This window comes from Megalops cyprinoides, chromosome 15 (genome assembly GCF_013368585.1).
Source record: "Megalops cyprinoides isolate fMegCyp1 chromosome 15, fMegCyp1.pri, whole genome shotgun sequence".
NCBI lineage: Eukaryota > Metazoa > Chordata > Actinopteri > Elopiformes > Megalopidae > Megalops > Megalops cyprinoides.
This window is the reverse complement of record NC_050597.1, coordinates 16468182-16491456: the sequence shown is the minus strand read 5'-3', so window position 1 is coordinate 16491456 and position 23275 is coordinate 16468182. Positions and strand designations below refer to the sequence as shown.

The 23275-nt window shown below is 38.6% G+C and overlaps 2 protein-coding genes across 4 annotated transcripts; one reads left to right on the top strand and one right to left on the bottom strand.

Moving 5' to 3' along the window:
- The first annotated feature begins 11298 nt into the window (after positions 1-11298).
- Positions 11299-18494, top strand: si:ch1073-291c23.2 (uncharacterized protein LOC799862 homolog). Of its 2 annotated transcripts, none has more exons than XM_036547360.1 (7): positions 11299-11468; positions 14269-14403; positions 14739-14849; positions 15699-15755; positions 16283-16453; positions 16653-16766; positions 17363-18494. In XM_036547360.1, exons 2-7 carry the CDS (start codon positions 14281-14283, stop codon positions 17396-17398), a joined length of 612 nt encoding a protein of 203 aa, XP_036403253.1. In that variant the 5' UTR covers positions 11299-11468; positions 14269-14280; the 3' UTR covers positions 17399-18494. The 2 variants fall into 2 exon arrangements, with proteins under 2 accessions (XP_036403253.1, XP_036403252.1); XM_036547359.1 differs by having other exon boundaries at positions 14245-14403.
- A 98-nt stretch (positions 18495-18592) lies between these two features.
- LOC118790128 (hypermethylated in cancer 2 protein-like) lies at positions 18593-22565 on the bottom strand. Of its 2 annotated transcripts, none has more exons than XM_036546958.1 (3): positions 22471-22565; positions 21421-21820; positions 18593-20692 (listed from the first exon to the last, which is right to left on the bottom strand). In XM_036546958.1, exons 1-3 carry the CDS (start codon positions 22474-22476, stop codon positions 19017-19019), a joined length of 2082 nt encoding a protein of 693 aa, XP_036402851.1. In that variant the 5' UTR covers positions 22477-22565; the 3' UTR covers positions 18593-19016. The 2 variants fall into 2 exon arrangements, with proteins under 2 accessions (XP_036402851.1, XP_036402852.1); XM_036546959.1 differs by having other exon boundaries at positions 20607-20692; positions 21401-21820.
- Between the last annotated feature and the right edge of the window lie 710 nt (positions 22566-23275).

Genomic DNA, 23275 nt, shown 5'->3' with positions numbered 1-23275 from the left:
CACATTTAAACTTACACAATCCTTCAATTATCATGTTTTAAACATTAGATTATTAAAATGCATACAGTTCTAGCATGGTCTCTTCCTTTTACTGTACCTGGTCTTTCTCTATCTCTCTCTTTTCCATTCCTCTTCTTGCTGCTTGGCCCAAAGATAAGCTTGGTTTGGCTCAGCCTTTTTCTCCCCATCCTATTGCCCTGGAGTGAAGAATATATACACGGTCAAACACTGAACAGATAATGAAATAAGATAATAAGAAATAATGCCATTTGAACGTTGTGCATTGTGCCTAGAAGTCAAGGCATGTATGGATAGAGTAGCTGTGAATTAGTCATCAGGGTTGTCAACTATCAGGCATTCGGCGTGGGACTCTCACTTTCAGGTTCATTCTCACACTCTCATGCTTTTCTTGAAAATGTCACACTTGCAGGAAATAAAGGTCAAATCAGTCTATTTTTATTGAGTCCAAACAGACTATGCTAGATGCTGCTATGCTGGGCTGCAATAAAAATATTTCTACAATAAAATGCATTTTTCCTATCACAACAGTGATCTCCAACTTAACTTGTTATGTGATCAAGACTACTCTCCACCAATATTCTCTTGGCTTTATGTGTTCATTCAACAATTTAAAATTACTCCTCCAGTGCCCAGCTTAAATGATTGCTTGACTGACACACATGATGGCTATACCGACGTCTGGCAACGACGATATTTAAGGTATTGTGGGTTTAATGGGTGATAAAAACATTTTCACGTACTATGACAATGAGACTTGTACATGTACGTAAAATTTGGATAGTTTTGTATCAGTAGAACATAATAGGTCACCCATTGGAATTTTCAAAGATTTTTCTAATTTTATATATGAATAAACTGGACTGTACTCATAGCTGCAATTTGTGAGGTGCCTGGAAATCACACAAGTGATGTCAGAGGAGTAGAACCTCTCTTCCAAGGAGTGCCAAGTCCACTGCGGTGCATTACATGGCCTATAGTGTTTGTCTTAAGGGGGAAAAATCATAAAAAGTTTATTCTTCATGACCACAACTGTAAGATCCCTTTAACTTATATCAGTTGTTGTTTTTTTCTTTGAATATACATAAAATAAAGATTATTGTTAATGTAACTTTTTCGTGCTTAATGTTAAAAGTAAATCAGAGACACTTCAAATCTTCAAAGTTCACAGATGTAAAGACCACCATCACTATGGGATTACTCTTAGGGATTCAAGCCAAGTATCTCTGTAAAGCTGCTTTGTGACAATGTCCTTTGTAAAAGGCATTATATATAAAAATGGAATTGTACTCCAAATATTTTCCATTATTTCTTTATTACTGTTTATGGAAGGTCCCCCTCATAGTCTGCCCAAGGCCACCATGCCATCTCCTGTCCACCACAGTACCCATAGTCTGGAACCTATGCCTTTTCATATGATTCTACTGTTAAATGTCCATTGTTTTTCAGGAGTCTCTTGACCACCTTTTCCTGGGGTCTGGAAAATCTTTACAAAATAAATTTTGATTAATTGATTGAGTTATTGATTGATTAAGAAGCTCCTTTGTTAAGAATGCCTCTAATACAGGACAACATCCATTGTAATATGTTCAAGGACTATTAAATGATCAGCAGTCATAGTCCTGATCTTTACTTTGCTTGGCTTTTTAGTGTGATGATGTTAAAATCATTGTATTCTGTGAATGAAATGTGCTGTCACAGATGCATCTGTACTTTATTTGTTCAACATATTTTTGTGAATTATCTTCTCCTTGAACAGAAGTGGTACAGCTCTCCCAATTAGACACAATTGTTTAAATTCTAGGCCCAATTATTCTTCATTAAGGTTAATGCTTGAGAGTATAAATAATTTGTTAATAATACATATCTTAAATGTAAATTTCTGTTATAGCAAACATTCTTCCAACAACCTATATCTGTAACAGTGGACTGATGGCAGATATTTGTGAAGTCAAATAGAGTTCAGTGCTCATGATGTAACAGCCCAGTCAAACAAGGTGATCATACAGATCAGGTTGCAATCAAATCATTAATTAAGAACTCAACTGAAATGAAAACCACACAATGGGTCTCTAAGACCAGGACTGAGAAACGCTGGCACAAATAACTCTTTCAAGAGGATAAGCATATAAGTAATTCATGTGCTAAAGTAGTTATTTTTTGTATCTGCTCTTTATGGATAAGATTGGTAAGTCATATGAATCTGCTTTGCTTTATCCATTTGATCATATGTAAGAATTTTGTGGAATAAATGCACATTTTTATTTCATAAGATGCTGGGCAGAGTGATTGACTGATTTGTTGTTTGACCAATTCACTTTCTAAATATTGCTCTGCATTCTAAATTTTCTAAAAAATGCAATGTGAGTACACTTAGTGAGAGAGTGTGCAAGAAGTAAAAAATTGTCGGAGATAGGGACGTTTCTAGCTGTTGAAAAGATTTGGGGCTAAGTCAAGTTTGCCTGGAGCTTGTCTTTTTTTTGATCGGCATCAGTAGGTTGGGGAGGTTATATCAACCTTTATAATAAATAAATATTAATACACCTTCGGACACTGCAAGTCAAGTTCCACTCTGTTACACAGTCTGTCTGTTGTTTTGCTATGAACACCTCCTTTTTCAGGGCGAAAATATTCGGGGCTAGGCTTAAAATATTCGGGGCTATAGTCCTGAATGATCAGACCTAATTATGCCACTGGTCAGAGATCAAGGAATAACCATTGCATTTTTAAAAATTCTTCGTATGGTAGAATGATTTAAAAATATTTGGTAGTCCGAGTACGTGATCATGGAACACGCCCTTTTGACTCGCATGGATTGATGAACTATTTTCTGTCTTACAGTGTCTGTTGTTTGTGCTAGATCTTTCTGGATGACTGGAAGTTTCTAGAGAAGGAAGACTTCTGTTGAAAATGACTTCCCCTTACTTAAGCCAGATTATGCAGAAATGACTGCTGACTGAGCTCTAAAAGATCAGTAAATGATAAAACCTCTCAAATATGCATGGTATCTACAGAACAAAAGTGTGGGTTTTGGGCATTGGCTAGTGACAGTGGATTCATATCTTAAATCTAAATCTAAATCTAGGCTGGACTAAGTCTGATTCGATATACTTCAGTGCACACAAACACACACACACACACACACACAATTCTATAAAATCTAGAATTTTATGACTGTAGCTGAAGCTATTTATATTTAAAAAAAAAAAAAAAAAACATTTCAAACCTTGGTGGTTAAAAGACTGGTGGCAGCTATATTGTTTCTTTTATATTATCCTTTAGATGTATGCTTTGGGTGTCATTTTAGATCTAATTTGCTCATATGCTTGTTATTTCCCCTCCTTCTTCACCCTGAACATTGGAAACTGCAATTGTGTATTGCAGCTCACCTCCTGTGATTCCCTCAACATTCACACTTGAGCACTGAGTTCAATATACTAGTACACTTGCCCACAGCTAACAACTGTTTTTCTCATTACAAGTCTCACAGTGAAAAGTAGGAGAGCAAATGTCATTTGGAGGATCTTTTCAGCTCTCACTGACATAAATTGAGCCACTCCTTGTTGCCTGACAAGAATGCAGAAGAGTGCTGTGATGAGTAACTCTGTCTGACATGAGTACATCCTACCTCAGAGGAACAATAAGCCCCTAATTATTTAACAACTGTGACGATTAGGTAATCTTCATAACTTGTAAGGTAGCAAAAACGTTGGCAGTAAAATATCTACCCTGGCAATTTTAGTATGTAGTATATACACTCACTGAGCACTTTTTTAGGAACACTGTACACCTGCTTATTCATGCAATTATCTAATCAGCCCTGGCAATTTTAGTATGTAGAATATACACTCACAGAGCACTTTTTTAGGCAGCAGTGCATTGCAGAAAATCATGCAGATACGGGTCAGGAGCTTCAGTTACTGTTCACATCAACCATCAGAATGGGAAAAAAAATGTGATCTCAGTGATTTCGACCATGGCATGATTGTTGGTGCCAGACGGGCTGGTTTGAGTATTTCTGTAACTGCTAATCTCCTGGGATTTTCACGCTCAACACTCTTTAGAGTTTACTCAGAATGGTGCCAAAAACAAAAAAACATCCAGTGAGTGGCAGTTCTGCAGACGGAAACGCCTTGTTAATGAGAGGTCAACAGAGAATGGCCAGACTGGTTCGGAGCTGACAGAAAGGCTACAGTAACTCAGATAACCACTCTGTACAATTGTGGTGAGCAGAAAAGCATCTCAGAATGCACAACACGTCAAACCTTGAGGTGGATGGGCTACAACAGCAGAAGACCACGCCGAGTTCCACTTCTGTTAGCCAAGAACACAAAGCTGAGACTGCAGTGGGCACAGGCTCACCAAAACTGGGCAGTTGAAGACTGGAAAAACATAGCCTGGTCTGATGAATCTTGATTTCTGCTGAGGCACACACATGAGAGGGTCAACATGGACCAGAATCTCAAAGGAATGTTTCCAACATCTTATGGAATCCATGCCACAAAAAATTGAGGCTGTTTTGAGAGCAAAGGGAGGCCCTACCTAGTATTTACATAGTGTTCCTAATAAACTGCTCAGTGAGTGTACATGAGAGCTGAGCTTTCATCTTTACCTAAATATACAGTAAATGTATATATGTAAAATTTTAGCTGCAATAATCAGGTAATCAGCTGTCATTCCTAAACCAAAAATATCAAGGTAACTGCAAAGCAGTAAATGAAGTAAATAGAACAAAAAATATTAAACCCAACACATTAAATTAAGAAACTCAACAATGGCTGCCCCAAGCTGGCAAAGGGTAAAATAGCTATTCATGTTTTAAGAGGGAAGCATGAAAATGCATTTATCTCAAAAATGATATAAACCACAGGTCTTCCACTACTTACTTAATTTTAACTGAGTCACATTTCAGAAGACTTAAGATGCACCTTGTACAGGGGTGCCAGGAAAACTAACATACAGTACCATACCCAGACAATTTTAATATTGTTTCAAATCAACAATAAGATACAGCATACAGAGAGCTTGTTGCGTGAGTTTGACACTTCTTATAGAATACCTTGGCCACACCTATATTTGCTGTGCCCATCTTTTAAGTTACTGCTGCAGTCAAACCTTAAACCTGTTTTTAGCATTCATCACATGCCTTAGATTATAATCAACAAAACCTCAAAATGAATGGTATGCAATACTGCACCCTATTACATTAGTCATGCACAGGAGTTATATATGGCACATGCAAATTAGGTGTTTTCCAATGGACTGTAATTTATGACAAAATACATGCTTCCTTAATTCCAGATTCCAGTTCATGGATGGTTTCTGGCTGATCTGTGGGTAGTCATCTTTCATCCATTAATTTTATTCATATGCACAGATGAAAAAGAAACAAGTAAACACAATCTTAATTGAACAGAGAAAACACATATTGTTCAAAAATATTAATTCAAGAAAACTGGGGTCACATTCATTCACACCCCTGTATTTTGTATGCTTAAAATCCTCCTCTGGAATGGATCATACTGACTATTTGCCTTTTGTAGGTTTTTTTATTATTATTTTTTTTTAAATGAGGTTAAGACACTTCTGAAGGGGGATTTGTGTCCATTCCTCTCAGTAGGATTGCTCTAGGTTGTTTAGATATTTTGGGTTTTTCTTCTGATTTCAGCATGGGTATATTTTTGTTGTTGTTTTTTTGCCAGAAAAGTTCAACTTTCATTTTATCTGACCACTAACCAGCAGCTGTTTTTCAGGTGTAGTATGTTAAATTCAAGCTACCTCTTTTGTGGTCTGTCTTCTTCCTTGAACCTAGCAATGAACTGCAAATTTGTGCAAAGGACTTGGAAAGTAAATTTTCTCTTCTTGAAGATGCCAGTATTTTTTGGAGGTCCCCAGCTATTGCCTTGTGATTTACATTTGCCTCTAGAGTTTCTTGTGTCAAAACCAGAGGTGGAAAGATAGATGTCTTCTTCCTGTCAAAGTTGCCATTATATCACTGCCCTTAAATTTCTTAATAATCAACACTATTGTAGAAAGTGGTACATTTGGCTTTTTGTGAATTCTTTTATAACCATCTCCCAATTTGTGGAGCAGCCAGCAGACTACAGAAAGCTGTCTGACCTTGAACTCAACAGACAGCACTAATGAATTTCTTCTGCATATTACCTCTTTTTATAAACCAGGGAACAGTAAACCTTCAGATGCCTCTGCATAGTTTCAGAACCATAGTTTCCATTGAACTTACAGAAAGCAGAAAGTTTGTCTCAATTTGTTTTTGATGGATTATATTTGTAAGGCATTTTTGCTACGTCTGGCAATCTGACCACTGAAGTTCCAAATAGTGACATAGCCTGCATGACATAAAATACTTTCAATGCCTGCCTGTTGGCACACCTGTTATTCGCTTCTGCATCTAATAGAAGTCTAATGTTTGTGCCATCTTCACAACATCAAAGACATTCTGATGCCTGGCTATGCATGCCTGTTGTCACGCAATTCATTTGCCCTCAGCTTCTAACAGCAATCTGCTCTATGCCAGCATTTGTTTTCATCTGTTCCCATGTTTGCTTTTCCTTTTCATTAACAATGACTGTTTATTGGTTGTTGGCAACAATCCTGTTAAAAAACCCACCTTTATTTCTTTGTTTGCTTGTTTTTCTAATCTTCATATGGTCCAAGAAGTCAAAATGAATATTAAAGTTAATCGCCTGATACCATTGATGTGACTTACAAGTACTTAGGTATACAATGCAGTAGCAACTGAAATGGAATTGCTCAATGTCTTCTTTTGTTGTATATTCTTTTGATCAGCTAGAGTTAGTTTGCTAGTATATTTAATTTAGTAATGTGTACTTAAATTATTTTTCCCACAATACCACTGATCTGTTGTGTGGATCTGGCTGGTGTTGTAATTTCCACTTCTGTGTTGATACTGCATGCACTGTAATGCATAATCACCTTATTATACTACTCTCCTTTATCGTGGGGAGTCAGACCACAGTTCACCATGTCTTCACAAGGTCTTATATAGATTGCTCTGTGGTGGATCTGCTCTGTCTGTCATTGAAGTTAGTTGCCACCTCCTTGTTACAAGTCCACACTGAACAACCAGAATGCAGCTCACTGAACTGGATCATGTCAGGGTTACAGATTGCCGAGCCTGTGATGGTATGCGTCTACTACAGGTTGTGGTTTGTACTCCCCATAGTCTGAGTCCACATCTGATGGCTTCTAGGTTGTGGCTCACTGAGTCTCTTTTGGCTGCTGCCTAGATTGCAGGTTATACCCTTATTTTCAATACAGTTACCCAGTACACAACAACTTCCTCATAAAACATGTAAATGGCTTCCCACAACAGATCATTTATACTGCGTTATTCATCTCCAACTGCCATCTACGTTATGTATCAACACTTAGATTTTTTTTTTTTTTTTTTTTGCGTTCACAATAAGCCAAAAAAATTACATATTTAAAGCCACCGAATTGACGTCACTCAGCCCCCCATCATTGTCGAAATCGCTCCAAAATGGTCTCAATAGTTTTTGCCGGTTGGTGCTGTAAAAAGAAACGTGTGCTACTATGTTTCTTAAGTTATTAAACTTTATTTGTTATACGCGTGATGTCACTCAGCCCCCCATCATTGTCCAAATCGCTCCAAAATTGTAAATTGTCACAATCGTTTGTGCTGATTTGTGCCGTTAAAAGAAACATTTGTGCTACTACCCTTCTGATGCAATAAATGCATTTCATCCACAACCTCACATATTTCCTTTAAAATTAACACACTGTAGGATAAAATTGACATTGGCAGCACAAACTCCCCCTTTCACGTTTCAGCAAATGGAAACTACGTTATCCGTAGTTCTAGCCTATATAATTCCCATGACTACGGTTTGCACCCCTTTTGCCTGTTTGTTCCCGGCAGCAGCTCTAACCCACAAGTGAGTCTTTTAAACTTTTAATTACAATTATCACATTTCGTCTTAAAGTGAAAATCTTAGTTACTTGGTTGTTATATTGGCTAACACAATTGCTTGTTTTCGTGTGCACCCGAAAACAAAGCGTTCGTGTTCGCTTCGTTGTAGTTTTAGCCTACAGCCCTACACAATCCGAACAGCAACAAAAAATTGCTATAGGCCTACATTGTCGTAACAATATCTTCTCTCCTTCTACAGGACTTACAGCTAGCCAACTAGCCAGGCTGATTTGCACCAACGAAATAAACAGATGCAATTTAAAACTGAGTCTGTATATTATTTTACAACTTGCGCAAATAAATCTATTCCCCCACACCCCCGCTTCCTCAAAGCGAGGCGAATCAGACTGGTGAAATATCAAGTTATTTATTGTCATTTCAGGAATATATAGAAATTGCAACGGAAAGGCGCAAGACACATGGACAAAGTTGACTGATTTGTATTTACTTCACAGTACAGTTAGGCATGTAGGCTATTTTATGTTAGACTACTTGCTGTTGATATTGTCACTTACAGAGTCTTATATGTGATCAGCTGAGTTCAGATGTCACATGAGGCTTTAGCCACATGAATACTTACGTCTACTTAAAACCCTTAACAGCACAAACGATGATTTTTACGGCACAAACTGGCACAAACGAACAGCAATAGTTTCATTAATTTTATGATGACATGGGGGGCCAGCTTCACGGAGGTACTGAAAAGGGAACTTCTAAAAAGCATTTAAATTTAGACAGTTATAACTAGCTAACTATCAATATCGTAGCTAGCGGAAACATCAAACGGACATTGATAGCTAAATACTGTAGATGGCAAAAACATAAAATTTGATTTGGCGGCTGTTTCATGGTGTGATTTATGCTTCTCCCCGCCGTTTAAGCCAGCAAGCTAAAATGTTAGGTAACAACTACGACTGCGATTGTCACGCCCGTCCGGCAACATGAAGAGGGGCATTCCTTCACCCACACACACCAACAGATTTTCATTTACGATACACTTTCGATTGCACCATTACCATTACTAACGCGGTTAGCACCGGGATTTAAATGTGAATCAGTAACGTTAGGTCTACAGACAAACGACATTAGTTGGGGGAAGTGTAGGCCACTGAAAGGTTTACTTTAGTTAGTGCAGTATTTTACACTGACCTGTCTTTGAGTACGCTAAGTACGTAGGGTAGACATAATGCTCAGGCCCGAGGAGTTACTATTGCTATGGTCACTGACCGTTTTCTTCCTTATGTCAGGAGCTCCTGAAAAGACACGCTGTAAACTGAAACCTCTGCGAGCTTGCTTTGCCTGGGGCAGTATGATCGCCTCTTTCCTCAATCACAGAGTAATACTTACAGTAAAGAAACAACTTCCGAGAAAACGATTTCACTTAGGAGATTTAGGAAAGGATAGGTTAGGTGCACACACCTGTCAACGTACGCCATCCAGCGGAGACAACAAGTTCAACGACTGCTTGTTAGCATATAGTTGTCCAGGGTCGGGAAATCATCCTCATATGATTATTAAATAGCTTGCTTGAGATCGCGTAATTAAGGGCTGTCTTACTGTATTGTATTGAAGTCTATATTCTAATATGTATTAGGTGGTTTGTAATTGCCATTTTAACAGACGGCTGTTTCTTGTTAGTAGTCTACTTGTTTTCTCCCTTCATATGTGGCATGTTCTGGTGGGCAGGGTTACATGGTAGAATAGCCTCCACCTTCGGATTGAGGAAGAGTTTGAATTGGGACTTCATTGACGGTTGGTCATTTAAACAGTTCATAAAAATACACCGCCAGGCTCTTTCAGTATTTCTTTTGTGTGGTTTGTTTGACTTAATTTGTTTGGTTGTAGTTAGCATACATGTTGGCTATCTCTGTCGCTGACTAGCTAGCTGCCTAGCTAGTGAATCCAGCAGTACCACTAGATGATGTTAGGAATGTTACTATAGCAACAGTATCGTAACAAGTGCGGTCACTGCTTTCATTGACAGAGTGATGATTGGTGTTATCAATAAAACTTGTTAAATTTGGTTTCTCCTCCTGCTTTATGTAGCTAAATAGCTAACCTTAAGTTTAGGCAACTATAGATCTGTTTTATAAAATTGCACTCAAACCCGTGGTGTATGATGAACAGAGTCCATTATACCACTGATTCTTGTGCCGTAAGGCTTGAAGATGCACACGTGGACTAAGGGGATGGGCATTATTTGGGAGTGTATTTGGGACTTCTAATTAAAAGAGTTTTTCATGATACTGCAGTTGAAATGAACATATGACTGCAAAAACACAGACCCTGTGGTATAAGACCAACGTGGAGTATATATGTACAGTCAGTTGAAGGGGGCAATTGAGAGCAAATAAAATCTACATCCCACACTGCCCTCAACACCCTTGAACTCCCCTCACTTGAGACTGCACCAGCTGCCATACTGAATCTCTTCCACATCCATAGGAGGTGGCATCTGCTGAATTGTTAGCTTCACAGCAAGAGGATGAAACTGATGAGCCATAACTTTGTGTTATAGAGGAAGACAGCTGAGACCACTGATCTTCAGTTAATGGCTCAAGCATGTAGAGTGATTTAAAAGGCATACGTAGCAGACACTCATTCACACAAATGCAAACAGTGGTACATGGTTTGTTTATGTATTATGTCACTTTATAAATTAAATGTATTGCATGCAATATACACTACTGTTCTAACATCGGAATGCCGCAGAAATTTCATTTCACTTAACGTTCTGTTCACTTACCCATTTAGCGCACTCTTGTTGGGGATGTAGCCATTGCCTTATTGACAGTGGAGAGAAACAGTTGTATGGGAGAAGTTTCAGTTACTCAGGCAAAACAGTTATATATAACACAAATAAAACAGCTGAAAACTCACATTACAGCACAGGAAATGTAATATCCCAATAATCCCATTAATGGTACATGGATGAAATGTAAATTGGATTTGATCTGAAATGCTGTAGCATAGTTGAAATGTTGTGGAATGTACACCAAGAATATGTTTTAACAGTCCAAACAGTTTCTGAGGTCCCTCTGTATGTACTTAAGTCTAATGTTAAATATTTAATTCCAGACAAAACAGAAACAATGCTGCTAAACAGCAGTTTCAATAGTGAAGAGGTTGGGGAGCTGAAAGGCAAAGTAATGTCAGTGAGAATGAGTCATTGAAATGGAGGGAGGTCATATCAGGGATGAGAAGTTTCACTCCAGCAGCTGTTACAGAGAAAAAAGAGGTGGGGGCAGGGGCGGTCCCATGAAAGTTTTGAAATGTTTCATGAATCTGGTAGTAAGAAGGCAGGGACAGACAGAAAGCAGGCAAAGATTTCTGTAGAACTGCAGCTGTTGACAGTAAAAAACAACTCTGTCAGTGTTAGCATTAAAGAACAGAGAATCGTGAAAAGGTTTATAGTTTATTCTTTTCCATATATATGAAACAGCCATCGCAGTCTTGCTGTGTACTCTTCATTTTGGTAAGTTTATTTTGTTGTAATGGGATTTTATAGTGAGGATGGAAAACCATATGGGTAACCCACACAGTTAGAAATGTACATTTATAAGCTCATGATTTCAGAGCTGTATCTTTTTCTGTGATTGATCTACTTTTTCTTTTGTTACGTATCTAGAGTACCGCAACTTGAAATTCTGCACTGTTTTTTGTTATCCGATAGTGCACGATTACTTGTAGGTTCATCTTCTTTCATCATTGTGGGAGTAGCTCTCTATCGATCCCCCAGCTATTCATAACCAAATGTGACTTGTTTTTAATAATCCTGTAGTGTCAATGTCTGATACCTGAACTCTGTTGTTAAGACATAGCATTCCTGGTTCTCTTCCTCAACTACAATACAACAGTAGACGTTAGGGCAACAACTAAATCCTCTCTCTCTCTCACTCTCCCGCTCCCTTCTAGCAACTTCTCGTCTTCCCCTCCCCCATCTCTCCCTCTCCACTCATTCCTCCCCATTTTCAAAATGGGCTTTAGCGGCCTGACAGTATTACATCAGTTACATCAAACTAGTCAAAATCATTTCAAAGTTAACCACTGCAGGTGTGTTGTTCTGTCACACATTTTTCATACATGTGGGCTTTATTTTGAGAGCTGAGAACTCATTTTCCTGTAAACACATTTTGTTTTTTTTTCCCCCACTCACCCCTCGCCTCTTTTTCTTCTCTCCCAATCCCCTCCCCTTTCCTCTTCCCATCCACCCCCTCCCCTTCTCTTGTAATATCAGTGTACATTAACTGTTCTTTTTTTCTGTGAAACCAGGTTGTGAATATTTTTTTCTCTATGTTTATGACTTTCAGTTTATGAGAGTATAATTGTAACTTTTTGTATTTTCCATGTTTACAATGGCACAGAATTTTACTGGTTTGGATAGGGCACTGATATGAAGGCTGCAAGTGTAAAATCAGCTTGATATTAACAAAAAAAATTCAGTAGAGTGTTTGCACAGGAAATTTTATTGTTCGCCAAACATGGGTGTATGTATTTTCATTTGTTTTGGAATGTATTTTTGTTGTGTCATAGCAATGTATCTCTCTCTCTCCTTGCAAGTAACAAGTAACATCTTTTGACTTTTTTGTTTGTTTCATAAAGACACTGGTTCTTTCAGTTCATTTTTTACTACATGATATTTCAGACTTTGAAGTGGAATGAATCAGTGCGCGGTGAGCAAGAAGTGGGAGCGTATGCGCATGGAGTGACTCAAAGTTCACTCTTCCTGGGTGTTCTTTCATTGCTTTTTGATCTGTGTGTATTGGCTAATCTCTGTTTACTGACTATAAACACTCTGGACCTGAAAGAAAGTGCAGATGGAAATTGCACATGGCAAAATTCGTTTTGTTAATTTGATGTCAGTAATTTTTGGCAAAAATCGCAGCTGTGCCACATTTGCAGTTGTCAGCCCAATTGCATTAGCACTTTGCTTCATGTATGAAGGTGAGTGTTAGTTTTGAAAAAAATAATGGGGGTGGTTGTGTTGTTTGATTTGTGTTTGCACCACCTGAGACCTGGTGGAAAGTACAGCGCAGTGTCTTCTCCAGCTATATTACAGCATGATTGATCAAAAACAGTGGGTAAGACCTAGGCCGTACATGACTGTGGTAGACTATAAAAGATTTTCTGCCCTCAGTCCCAAGACAATGAAGCAACATGACCTGCTTTCTCAAGCCAGTCGTCACTGCTGTGTTAACAGCCACCACACAGCTCACTTTTTGGATCATAATAAACTGTAAAACAACGTTATTTGCTTTATTTTCTAATTCTACAGTACATGTTACATGATCATCATGTACATCACCTCTCCTCTGTTCTCTGACTTTCACTTCTGTTATCTGTCTCAAGCTATGTCAGAACATTCTACCATGTTATGGTATTAACAGGGGACTAAGCAACATAAAACACAACCACCAGAGTTTTACGGCAAATACCATAATTACACTTGCTGCACCTATTTTGACTTTCCCATTGCACACTGAATGAGGCTCTTTGTATTGACCGATAGTTGTTTTTTGGTTATGCTGTGAGGTATTGAGTGCTTCCAGATTGATAGAATTGCAGTGGAACTACTATTTTGACTGTTGTAATAACTGAGCAATGCTGCTACAGTTGTTGTGTATTTGATACAAACTCCAAAAAATACATGGTGATGCTTTATAGTGAAAGCATCATCAGAATTGCCTCAGTAAATATCCAGCTGTATAAATGAGTAACATGGATAAGAGCCAAATAATGCCAATAATGTGATGTAATGTTTCTTGAGAGTTAGGTAAATCTCAATGATGGAAGTCAAGCGCTTGATGAGAACTTGATTCCTATTTTGGATCTGATTATCATCATCAGGTTTGGTTTTGATTCATGTCACCATCAGTTGCAATTTGTCATATCCATGATGAACCATAATGAGAACAGAGAAGATGTGAACTGTGAACTTGGACCTGCCTGGATATTATCCTTTTTCTTCTTCTGTTTTTTTTTTTTTTTTTAAAGGTGGTCTTTGACAGATTCTACTGTGAAGGGTGCTATCCTAAAGACAATATGGGTGATTGATTGGTACAATAATTTATGGTTTACTTGTTATTCATTGTCTCACAACTGTATATAGAGATTTAGATGTACAAAAGAGTTGAAAACCCCTGTCTCCCCCGTTGATGACAATACTTTTTTTTACAGAGATCTATGTATCTTTTCAACAGATGAATCGTGACACAACATACAATGTAAGAGAGTTTTTGCTGCATTTACAGGTTGTCTGTCAAACCTCCTTCTAGCCCTAGTTCACAATGTCGGTGATGGCAGCCCCTGGGATTACCCCAGCAGAGGACGAGAGAAAGCCAAACACTACAGTGGTGGGTGGGAGCAAACCACTGCATCGTTTCATTAGAGGAGAACCTAAGACTATTGGGGTGAGAAATTGAAGTTAGGGAGGAGATGCGCTGTGCAAAACTATCACAACATTTTGTTCAATGAGAGGGAGCTTTACAAAAGGGTCAACTTACAAGGCAATGAGACTTTTTGATTTGAGTGACAGTCAATACTGTAAAATTGTTTAAGTGATTTTGAAGTGTATAAAACTTAAAACATCTTTAGAAAAGCTTTTACAAGTTTGGAATCAGAAAAGAAAATACCATTATTAAGGTGTCTTTTGACCAAACTTATGCCTTCTAAGAATGCTTTAGAAACATTTAGCAATATGTGGCAAATGTTGAAGTGGACTGTATGTCCTGTCCCTTCTCTTCAGGTGGTGATGCTATTCTTGGGGGGGTCACTGTTTATTTTTGGCATTCCCATGAAGATGGATCCTGTGCAGACCTCTTCTGATTACTTCTGCTCCTTCTGGCTTGGGACCCTGGTCTGTTTCTTAGCCCATCTATGTTCAGATGAGGATGTACTCCATCTTCAAATGTTGTTAAATTTTTTATTACTAATTATTTGTTTGAGGATATCCTCGAAAATACAATAAGACAAGTCAAATTCTTTGTGGAAAACTGCATGAAATCTTGGAACTCATTACTTATTTTTTGCCTCTAACTTTTAGTAATCACCAACCATACATTTAAGATCATTACCACAATAACTGCCGCACCCACTGAGGGGTACGGGGTGAGGCGAGCGCAATCTTCAGACACACATGCACGCCATTCACATCTATTTTTCGAACTACAAGCCCCACAATGCACCAGGTGGAAATGCTGTTGGAGGATAGGTGCATCCTCCTGGTGCTATCTGAGTAATTAACGTGCAGAGCAACAATGGGATCCTAACTGACATAACCCTGTAGTTGTATAAAGTAGCTAGTACTGCGTCCTCAAACAGACTTTGCTCTCACACATCCTGTCCCGGCACTGTTGCTATGCTTACTGTATGCACTTTTGTATGTCGCTTTGGATAAAAGTGTCTGCTAAATAAATATAAATAAATGTAAATGTAACCACCCCCATTCCCAGTGGAACAAAACCAGTTTGTTCTGCGATGCAGGCTCCCAGTCATTACTGTAATTTTGAAACAATCCCTCACCCCCTGTAGCAGGGAGATCTGAAAATACAAGTAATAGCTACGTCTTTGAGGATTTGCCCGGTCTGTCACACACACAAAGCCTTTATTTTAATTCTCTTTGCATAGGTGTTGCATTTCCAGGTATTCCATGTTGAAACATTTTTGGACATTATGTTTATAGCTTTCCCACTGTCACTTTTTGCAGTTCATCATCTGTGGTACTCTATATGTCCTTGCTGAGCACACCCCCACTAAAAAGTTGGTGAGTTTCTAATTTTTGTGTGAGATTATTTCAATCTGAGATTGTGTTTTCCTTCATTTGTCTGTGAGGCTCTGTTTCTCTGTCTTTCTGTTTCTGTGTGTACATCTGTGGGTGAATTTGTTCATGTACGCATTTCTATATGAACAGAAACAGAATCCTTTGTGGAATTGTTTGTAAATGGGATTCTATAGAAGAAGGAGTGAAATATTTATTGTGAAATATATTCCATATATGATAACTGATTTCACAGCATATATATATATATATATATATATATATATATATATATATATATATATATATATATATATATATATATATATATATATGACCTATAACAACAACATCCCCTACCATTAACAGCTTCTGAGCATTGCTCTGTCATGAACATACTCTCAATTTATGTTGGTGTGATAATTACAGTCACCGTGTATCTGATTGCCATCTGATGCTAAGTAATTTCCACCACAATGGAGAAAGAATGTACAAATCTTTGCGTTTCTCTCAACACTTTCCTTCTCTTATAGGTAACAGCAAGTATGGCTCTCAGCATTGTCTCTATATTGGGGGTGGTACTGGCTTTCTTTGAATTCATCAAAGGCATGGTCCATGCCCAAATTCCACTGCTTCATCTTTCCTACAGTCACAAATATGGCAACGTCACTGAGGAAGAGAATATTGCGCTAAGATCACATATGGTGTGTTTCTCTTTCAGTGTGGTGTATAACTAGTGCTACCTGCTTACTTGGAAATTTCATGTCTGTCAACGAGTTCCCCATAAGCATGGAAAAAAAAAATAGAATTACTAATTTCTTACAATATGATGTATCAAACATTCTTAACATTGATTGTTTAGGGGCTGAAATAAAAGATGTTCTGTCTGTCTGGTTCTCACAGATGCAGTTGTATGGAATGGAGGGTGTTTTCATGTTCCACTGCTTAGCAGGGGGCGTACTGCTAATAGTAATGACAGCATTCGCCAGGACTGCATTGCAATCCACTAAAACACAGGTACAATACTGCAGTTATACTGAGCAATGCTCAGATTGTTGTATTGTTGTCATCTCTTCAGTGACCTTGTGGGTAGTGTCTGCCCAGAGCCCATACAGTTGTGGTTTCAATGTCCAATTGTAGTATAATAGAGACTTGTATCCACTGTCTCCATTAAGCACTTGAGAGGTTGGACTTGGTTCTATGCTGTGCTAGACTGGCATCATTCTTCACTCCATAACAGTTATGACAAGCTCCTGCCTTCTGAGCTATTCTGGCTAAAGCTGTCTGTAGCTTACCATCATTATGTAATATATGCAGTGACTGCAGTAACAAAAGAGGTCCATCTAGTACTATGTAGTACAATCACCCCTCATTGCAAGGACTAAGAGGCAAAATCACCTTTGATTGCTTGGCCTTCATGCATACATTATCTCAGAGTAAGTCGTCACCTAACACTCTTCCTGGCTTGACACAGGTCTGGTAAGCAAGGCTAGAAATACTGTTGTCATATTACAAAGATTACACTAATAAAGTTTGAGGAAACTGTGCTGTACCTTGTGTGCAAATTGTGTAAATATGAGTAAAATAAGTTAATTCTTTCTCTCTCCTCATAGGCAATTGTTGTGATGCACAACCTTCCATCGGAATAAGTGAAGAAAACCAACCATAGCCTCCCTTAATATCTCACTGCCCATCCTCTCTTCTTCTCCTGCAATGAAATGCACCTGAAGGAGTGACTGAATCATATAAATGCACACGAAAGAGGATGAAATAAGGACTTCAGCATGATATTAACATTATTATAATGTGAATATATTCATAAATGCGTACACGTATGTAAAGGTATATAGAAGTATACTTAAACAGACTTGACTTAATGTTTACATTTCATAGAGATAGATAAAAAGTCATTTCCAATGCAAATTGTAATAATTGTATGCACACTATATGCATTTCAATGAGGAAATTTAGACTGTTTGTGGAGTATTGCATGAAAATACACATGCAAATTACTCTCCTTTTGCACAGAATAAATACTCAAATCTGAATGTTTCCATATAAAGACCTTAAGGAGTTGCTGTACACTGATGGATGGTTTGTGCAGTAAAAAACAGCCATTGATGAATATCTATAAGTTAGAAATTAAAATCAAAGGACTTTGTGTAGTGCACAAAGAGTGTTTGTTTGCTCTTTCAGAGAGGATCATGAAAATGGTAACAGAAGAATATGTCTCCTCAGGCTTTATTCTGCCTCTGATACACACAGATACAGTACCTGACCAATATAAAAAAACAGTAAGCATGAATCCAAAACCCCCATGACGTAGTGTCTGTTGTTGACTTACTTTTTTATAGTTCAAATTAATGAAACAATTAATTTTAATATTCTGCTTTCACATAAACCCTCACATTTTCTGTACTTTAAAAGGACATAGCTGTATGATATACTTGTGCTTAGAAGGAGATGGTTATTACCATAAGAGGGAGCTTCCTATATAGGAGCCATATTCAAAGGTCATTCCTGGGATTGTGAATGGTGATTTCAGTGCAAAAAATACATTCAGCAGTTGCCTCTAGTTCCTTTGGTTTTACATATGCTGGAATATTAAGCATTTCTTTACTTCCACTTAAACAATTGCCACTCTTGGAAAAAATGAAATAAAACAACACATTCAATATAAACCACAGAGTATTTTAGTATCTGTCAACTTTTGCATCATGAAGTTATTTTCTGAAGTGTCAAAAAAAGAGAAAAATGATCAGCCCAACTGGGCTGAATGGCCTGTTCTCATTACATTACATTCAATTAGTTAGATGCTCTTATCTAGAACAACTTCCAGCACAACAGAACAGAAGTGTATCTATCAAAAGTAAATAAGCAACAGTGTAAGTCCAGGTTAACAACACGTCCAGGCCAGTGCTTGCAAGCACAATACCATTCAAGGACTACCACAAGTCAATTTCTGCTAATCTGAAACTAGATGGCCTTGAAAACTATGGGAAGTCATGTACATTTATCTCATATACCACCATATATCTCGATGTCACTAGATCACAATATCCATTAAATTTACATTCTTCTTTTATGTTCAATATCCGGTATTTCAAATTAATTACAAATTGTAGCTGCATCTTCTGTGTAGTTGCATTCCAATGCAAATATTAAAGGCAGCTCTGTAGAGGATGAAAGCCTGACTGCTCACATCACAGTTTAAAATGGCAGGTAACCCACAAAAAGATCACTTCAACCTCACTCTGCTGTTGGCTGTCAGGCAGGACCAGTCCTCTGCAAGCCCTCGAAGCTTCGCTGGTGGACCCGCATGTGCTCCGTGACTCGATATTGTCTGGAGAAGGTCATTGGGCAATGGGGACAGGAGTAGGGCCGCACTCCAAGGTGTGAGCGCATGTGCCTGTTGAGGGACCCTCGCTGGCTGAAGGCCCTATCGCACATTTTGCACTGGTAAGGGTGAAGAGCAGCAGGGTCAGCAGCACTTGCTTCAGTGGAGCCACTGAAATTCCTCGCAACCTCTGTGGAACCACCATAACCTATGGGCATCAGCGGATCTGAAACATCCACTTGGAATGGAGAAGAAAGACTGGATTTCTTGTGTAAGGTAGAGCTTCCAGTAATGTCAGTGTCAGAAACACTACTGCAAACATTGTCTTCACAGTTACTCGTCTCTACCACTTGTCCTTCCCTTAAAAAGCAGTGGTAGGTCACTTTCCCTCGGTAGGTTTGTGAGTCATTTCCGCTGTTGCTGATAAAATCCCATTTTTCCTTTTCTTGATGATCAGCATTGTGTACCATCACATTATTACTGCTTTGGAATGAAAACATACTCTCAATAGATGCTTCTGTCATTTTATCCTCACCTGATAGTGTTGTGTTTTCTGCACAAAAATTTGTTGTTTCATTCCAAAGGTCAGAATCAATGATAATGGTTTTCCTAAAGGATTTGGGTTCATTTACCTGAGCACAATCATCCCTGCTTACCTCTAGCTTCCAAGTGTTTGAAGTTTCCATATGACCTTCAATAGCACTTTCGGGAAACAGGTTACCCTTCCTCTCTTCAAGACTGTGAGCATTAGCATTAGGAGGTGTTTCCATATTGACAACATTTGTGTGACTGCAAACCATATGAACAACAGTGGGATGTATGGTGTCTCTGGTTTTGCTGTCCGTGTCAAACTGATTCTCAAGAGCTGAATGTCCCTTCTCAAGATCATAGTGTCTATCAATACTTTCAAAATCTTTTTCTGAGTCAGCAGCACCACCAATGCTGCTTTCAACATGTCTGTTTTTATGACAAACAAATTCTCCTGACCTGTTTGCAACAATGTCATCTTTCTGGTCTTTTATCTCAGTGTCCTCAGTTATGGCTTCAGCATTGTGAGTGCATCCATCAGCCCCCATTGAACTAATAACAGCATTGGTTATTACGGTTTTACAGATATTTTTAAGCCATTTTTCCTCATACTCAGTCTTTCTGGTAGTTTCACAATGGGGATGTCCTATCTCATTTGGAACATGGCAGAGCAATTCATCCCTATTTGTATCCGTGATGGCAGACGGAAATTTGGCTTGTCTTGACTCTGACCCATGCAAAGCTGCCTTATACCTTTCAACACGTTGTTGTCCGCTGTATTTTGGAAGGTATCCATGTTGATATATCCCCAGTACCTGGTCCTTGTCCTCTGCTTCCTGTTCTCTGATGTCATGACAGCCAAAGTCTATGTTACTGCTCTTGCAGCGGATCTCGGAGAGTAAGGGCATTCTCTCATAAAGCCCCGTTGTGCTTGCATGGCGTATGACAGGCACCACCTCACAGCTTGGCAATAATGGTAAGGTCCATTTGACTTCATGGTGGTGAGATGGAGAGTGTACGTTCCTTTTCATTTCCTGGTGCTCAACAAATCTTCTCTTTAGATTCACTTCCATTTCATCTAGCAGGAAAAAATAAATACATTACCCGAAAAGCCAGTTCATCTGGTGCAATACTCTAGCAATCTGGTAAAATACTGTAAAAGTTCATTTTACGTTCTGCTGGTTTCAGAATGTTTTATGCATATATTTCCATCAGCATTGATTTGAACACTGAGAACTTTTTTTTTGAAAATGACACAAATCCACTCAGGTGGATCAGGTAGTGTCCTTTACTGACAGACACATAACCTTATTAGTTAATCCAGTTAATCTACACAATGATTATTTTGTGACTGAAAATGAAATTGGGTGTTTAGCCATGCCAAAAACATGCATATAACATACAACAACAAATGCAGAGATATAGATCTGATTATATTATATTATATTATATTATATTATATTTAAAAATATGGTTTCAAAAGGTACCTCTACAAAAGCACTTTCAAAAGTTTAGTGTAACTTTCAAGAAAAACAGAAGCAGAAAAGGTAGAAAAGGCCTAATGGTCCTTTTTTAGCCATTTCATTTGTGATAGTACAAACTTGTATATGAATTTGGTGTGTTCAAACAGGTTTTGACTGAAGTCCAGACAAGTGTTTATATGGTACCAAACCTCAGAAGGGTTATTGCTGTTATTTCTGTAGGAAATCTTGAAAACAGTCTAAATCTCAGAGGTGTACAGGTATGGGATATGCCCCGCCAACCTGTAATTTGGCGGATGGCATACCTGCCATACAAATTTTTTACCAGCTTCCATATCCACAGCCAACCCAGGTGGACTGTCTAGTCTGCAGTTTAGAGCCTGTTGCAATTCCTCCATTTCAAGGTAGGCGGCAGCAGAGCACACAGACTCATCCAAGTCAGGTGGTGGCAGTGCTCCAGTGTAGATGAACTCCAGGAGATGTCCTAAGGTTTCAGGCGTTATGCTTGGGATTTGTAAATCCAACAATGCACCTTGATTTGAGAGAAGTGAAGCCAGGACTGGACTGGAAGCAGCTAGGACATTTTTGTGGGCCAAGTAGAGTTTGCCTGGGTTGAACTGTACTCGGATCACACAGTCACAGAATTGCCCCCTTTCTCTCTGGCAGTTCAGCTCCTTCAACAGGGCAGGAGCATGTGTAGCAGCAACAGAGGGATAGGTTATCACCTGAAAACAATTGTACATAAGCCATTATTGATGATATTCTCAGGAATATGAAATGCATAAACAAATACTGACTGACATACAGCAGTAAAGAATCTTCCATGTATGTGTTGTGAGCGTGTTGTATTAAATCAACCAATACTTCTGAACAAACAAAACAAAATATATAAATAGTGCAGAACAAATTAAACTAGTTTATTAACACTTTAGCTGAAACACTTAAGTGAAAAATACTGCTTTTAGTCTGTAAGATTGCATGGATATAATAGCGCGAGACAACAAGCAAAACGTTATAATAAAAACACCATACTAGAATATATCACCATGGCACAATAACTGAATCACATTAAAATACTAAGGCACTAAGGCAAGACATATTCTTCTCAGCCAGCTTCAAAGGATTCAATGGATAACGCATTAAAGCAGTTCATCACTAATCACTACTAGTGCCATTCAGATGTATTTCTCAGGTTGTAGCACTATTTGCATTAAATAAAACTGGCCAATTATAACGCGAGGCAAATAACATTTTATTGATTTTTTTATTATTGCCAAATAAAATCCGACACACAACAGCGAATAATAAGAGCAAATATATAGCCCCAGACAGCCCGGACTAAACACAATATATTAGCAAAAACAATTATCCTTACCTTCATCTTGTCTCCATTCGAGATACGTCTGAGTATCCAGCCCTCTATGAAATGAGAACTACGACTCGGCGTTCGAGTGTATATCCCAGTGCCTACGTGCGCTTTCATTCGGAAAACAATCACACGCTTTTCATACTACGGGCCAGACGTGACACATGCAAAGATTCTAAGAGGGGAGCTCCTGCGCCCCTGACGTCAAAGTCTCCATCTCCCTGTAAGGCGAGGCCCAACCCACACCAACACAGCAATGCCCTTTCAAGTTCCACAACGCAGCGCAAGCCTCCAATGACGCAATGTTTACAACTCCATAAATGTACCACTACTACCGTGCGCCCCTGGCACCCGTGCGTAGTGCCGTGTATAGAGTTACATAGATCTCGGTAGTCCCGTGGATCCGCTTTCCTTTCAGTTGATCGTAATGGAAATGCCACTAGTTAAGTGATATCTTTACGTTTCGGAAAAGTGTTCTGACAGTTGGTTGTAACTGGTTGATTCAGGTTTATTTGGCAAAATGCATCAATCAAGATGTATGGTTATAGTATAAAACTACAACACACCCAACTTTAAAAATGCACAAGTAGTTGTTTCTTGTATTTGCAGAAGATTCACGTAACAGCACATCTGGAGATGAGCTGCACGTCTGCCTTGTTAAAAGTAGAAACAGGAACAATCGCTGAGCGTTAATTCATCTCAACTCTTAAAACTACATAGACACAGTAAGACGCTATCCACATGCTGCTGCGTCTGGCCGCTAGGGAATACAGTTCTACTATACCAACACTTGAGGTACAGTACGTGCGTTGCC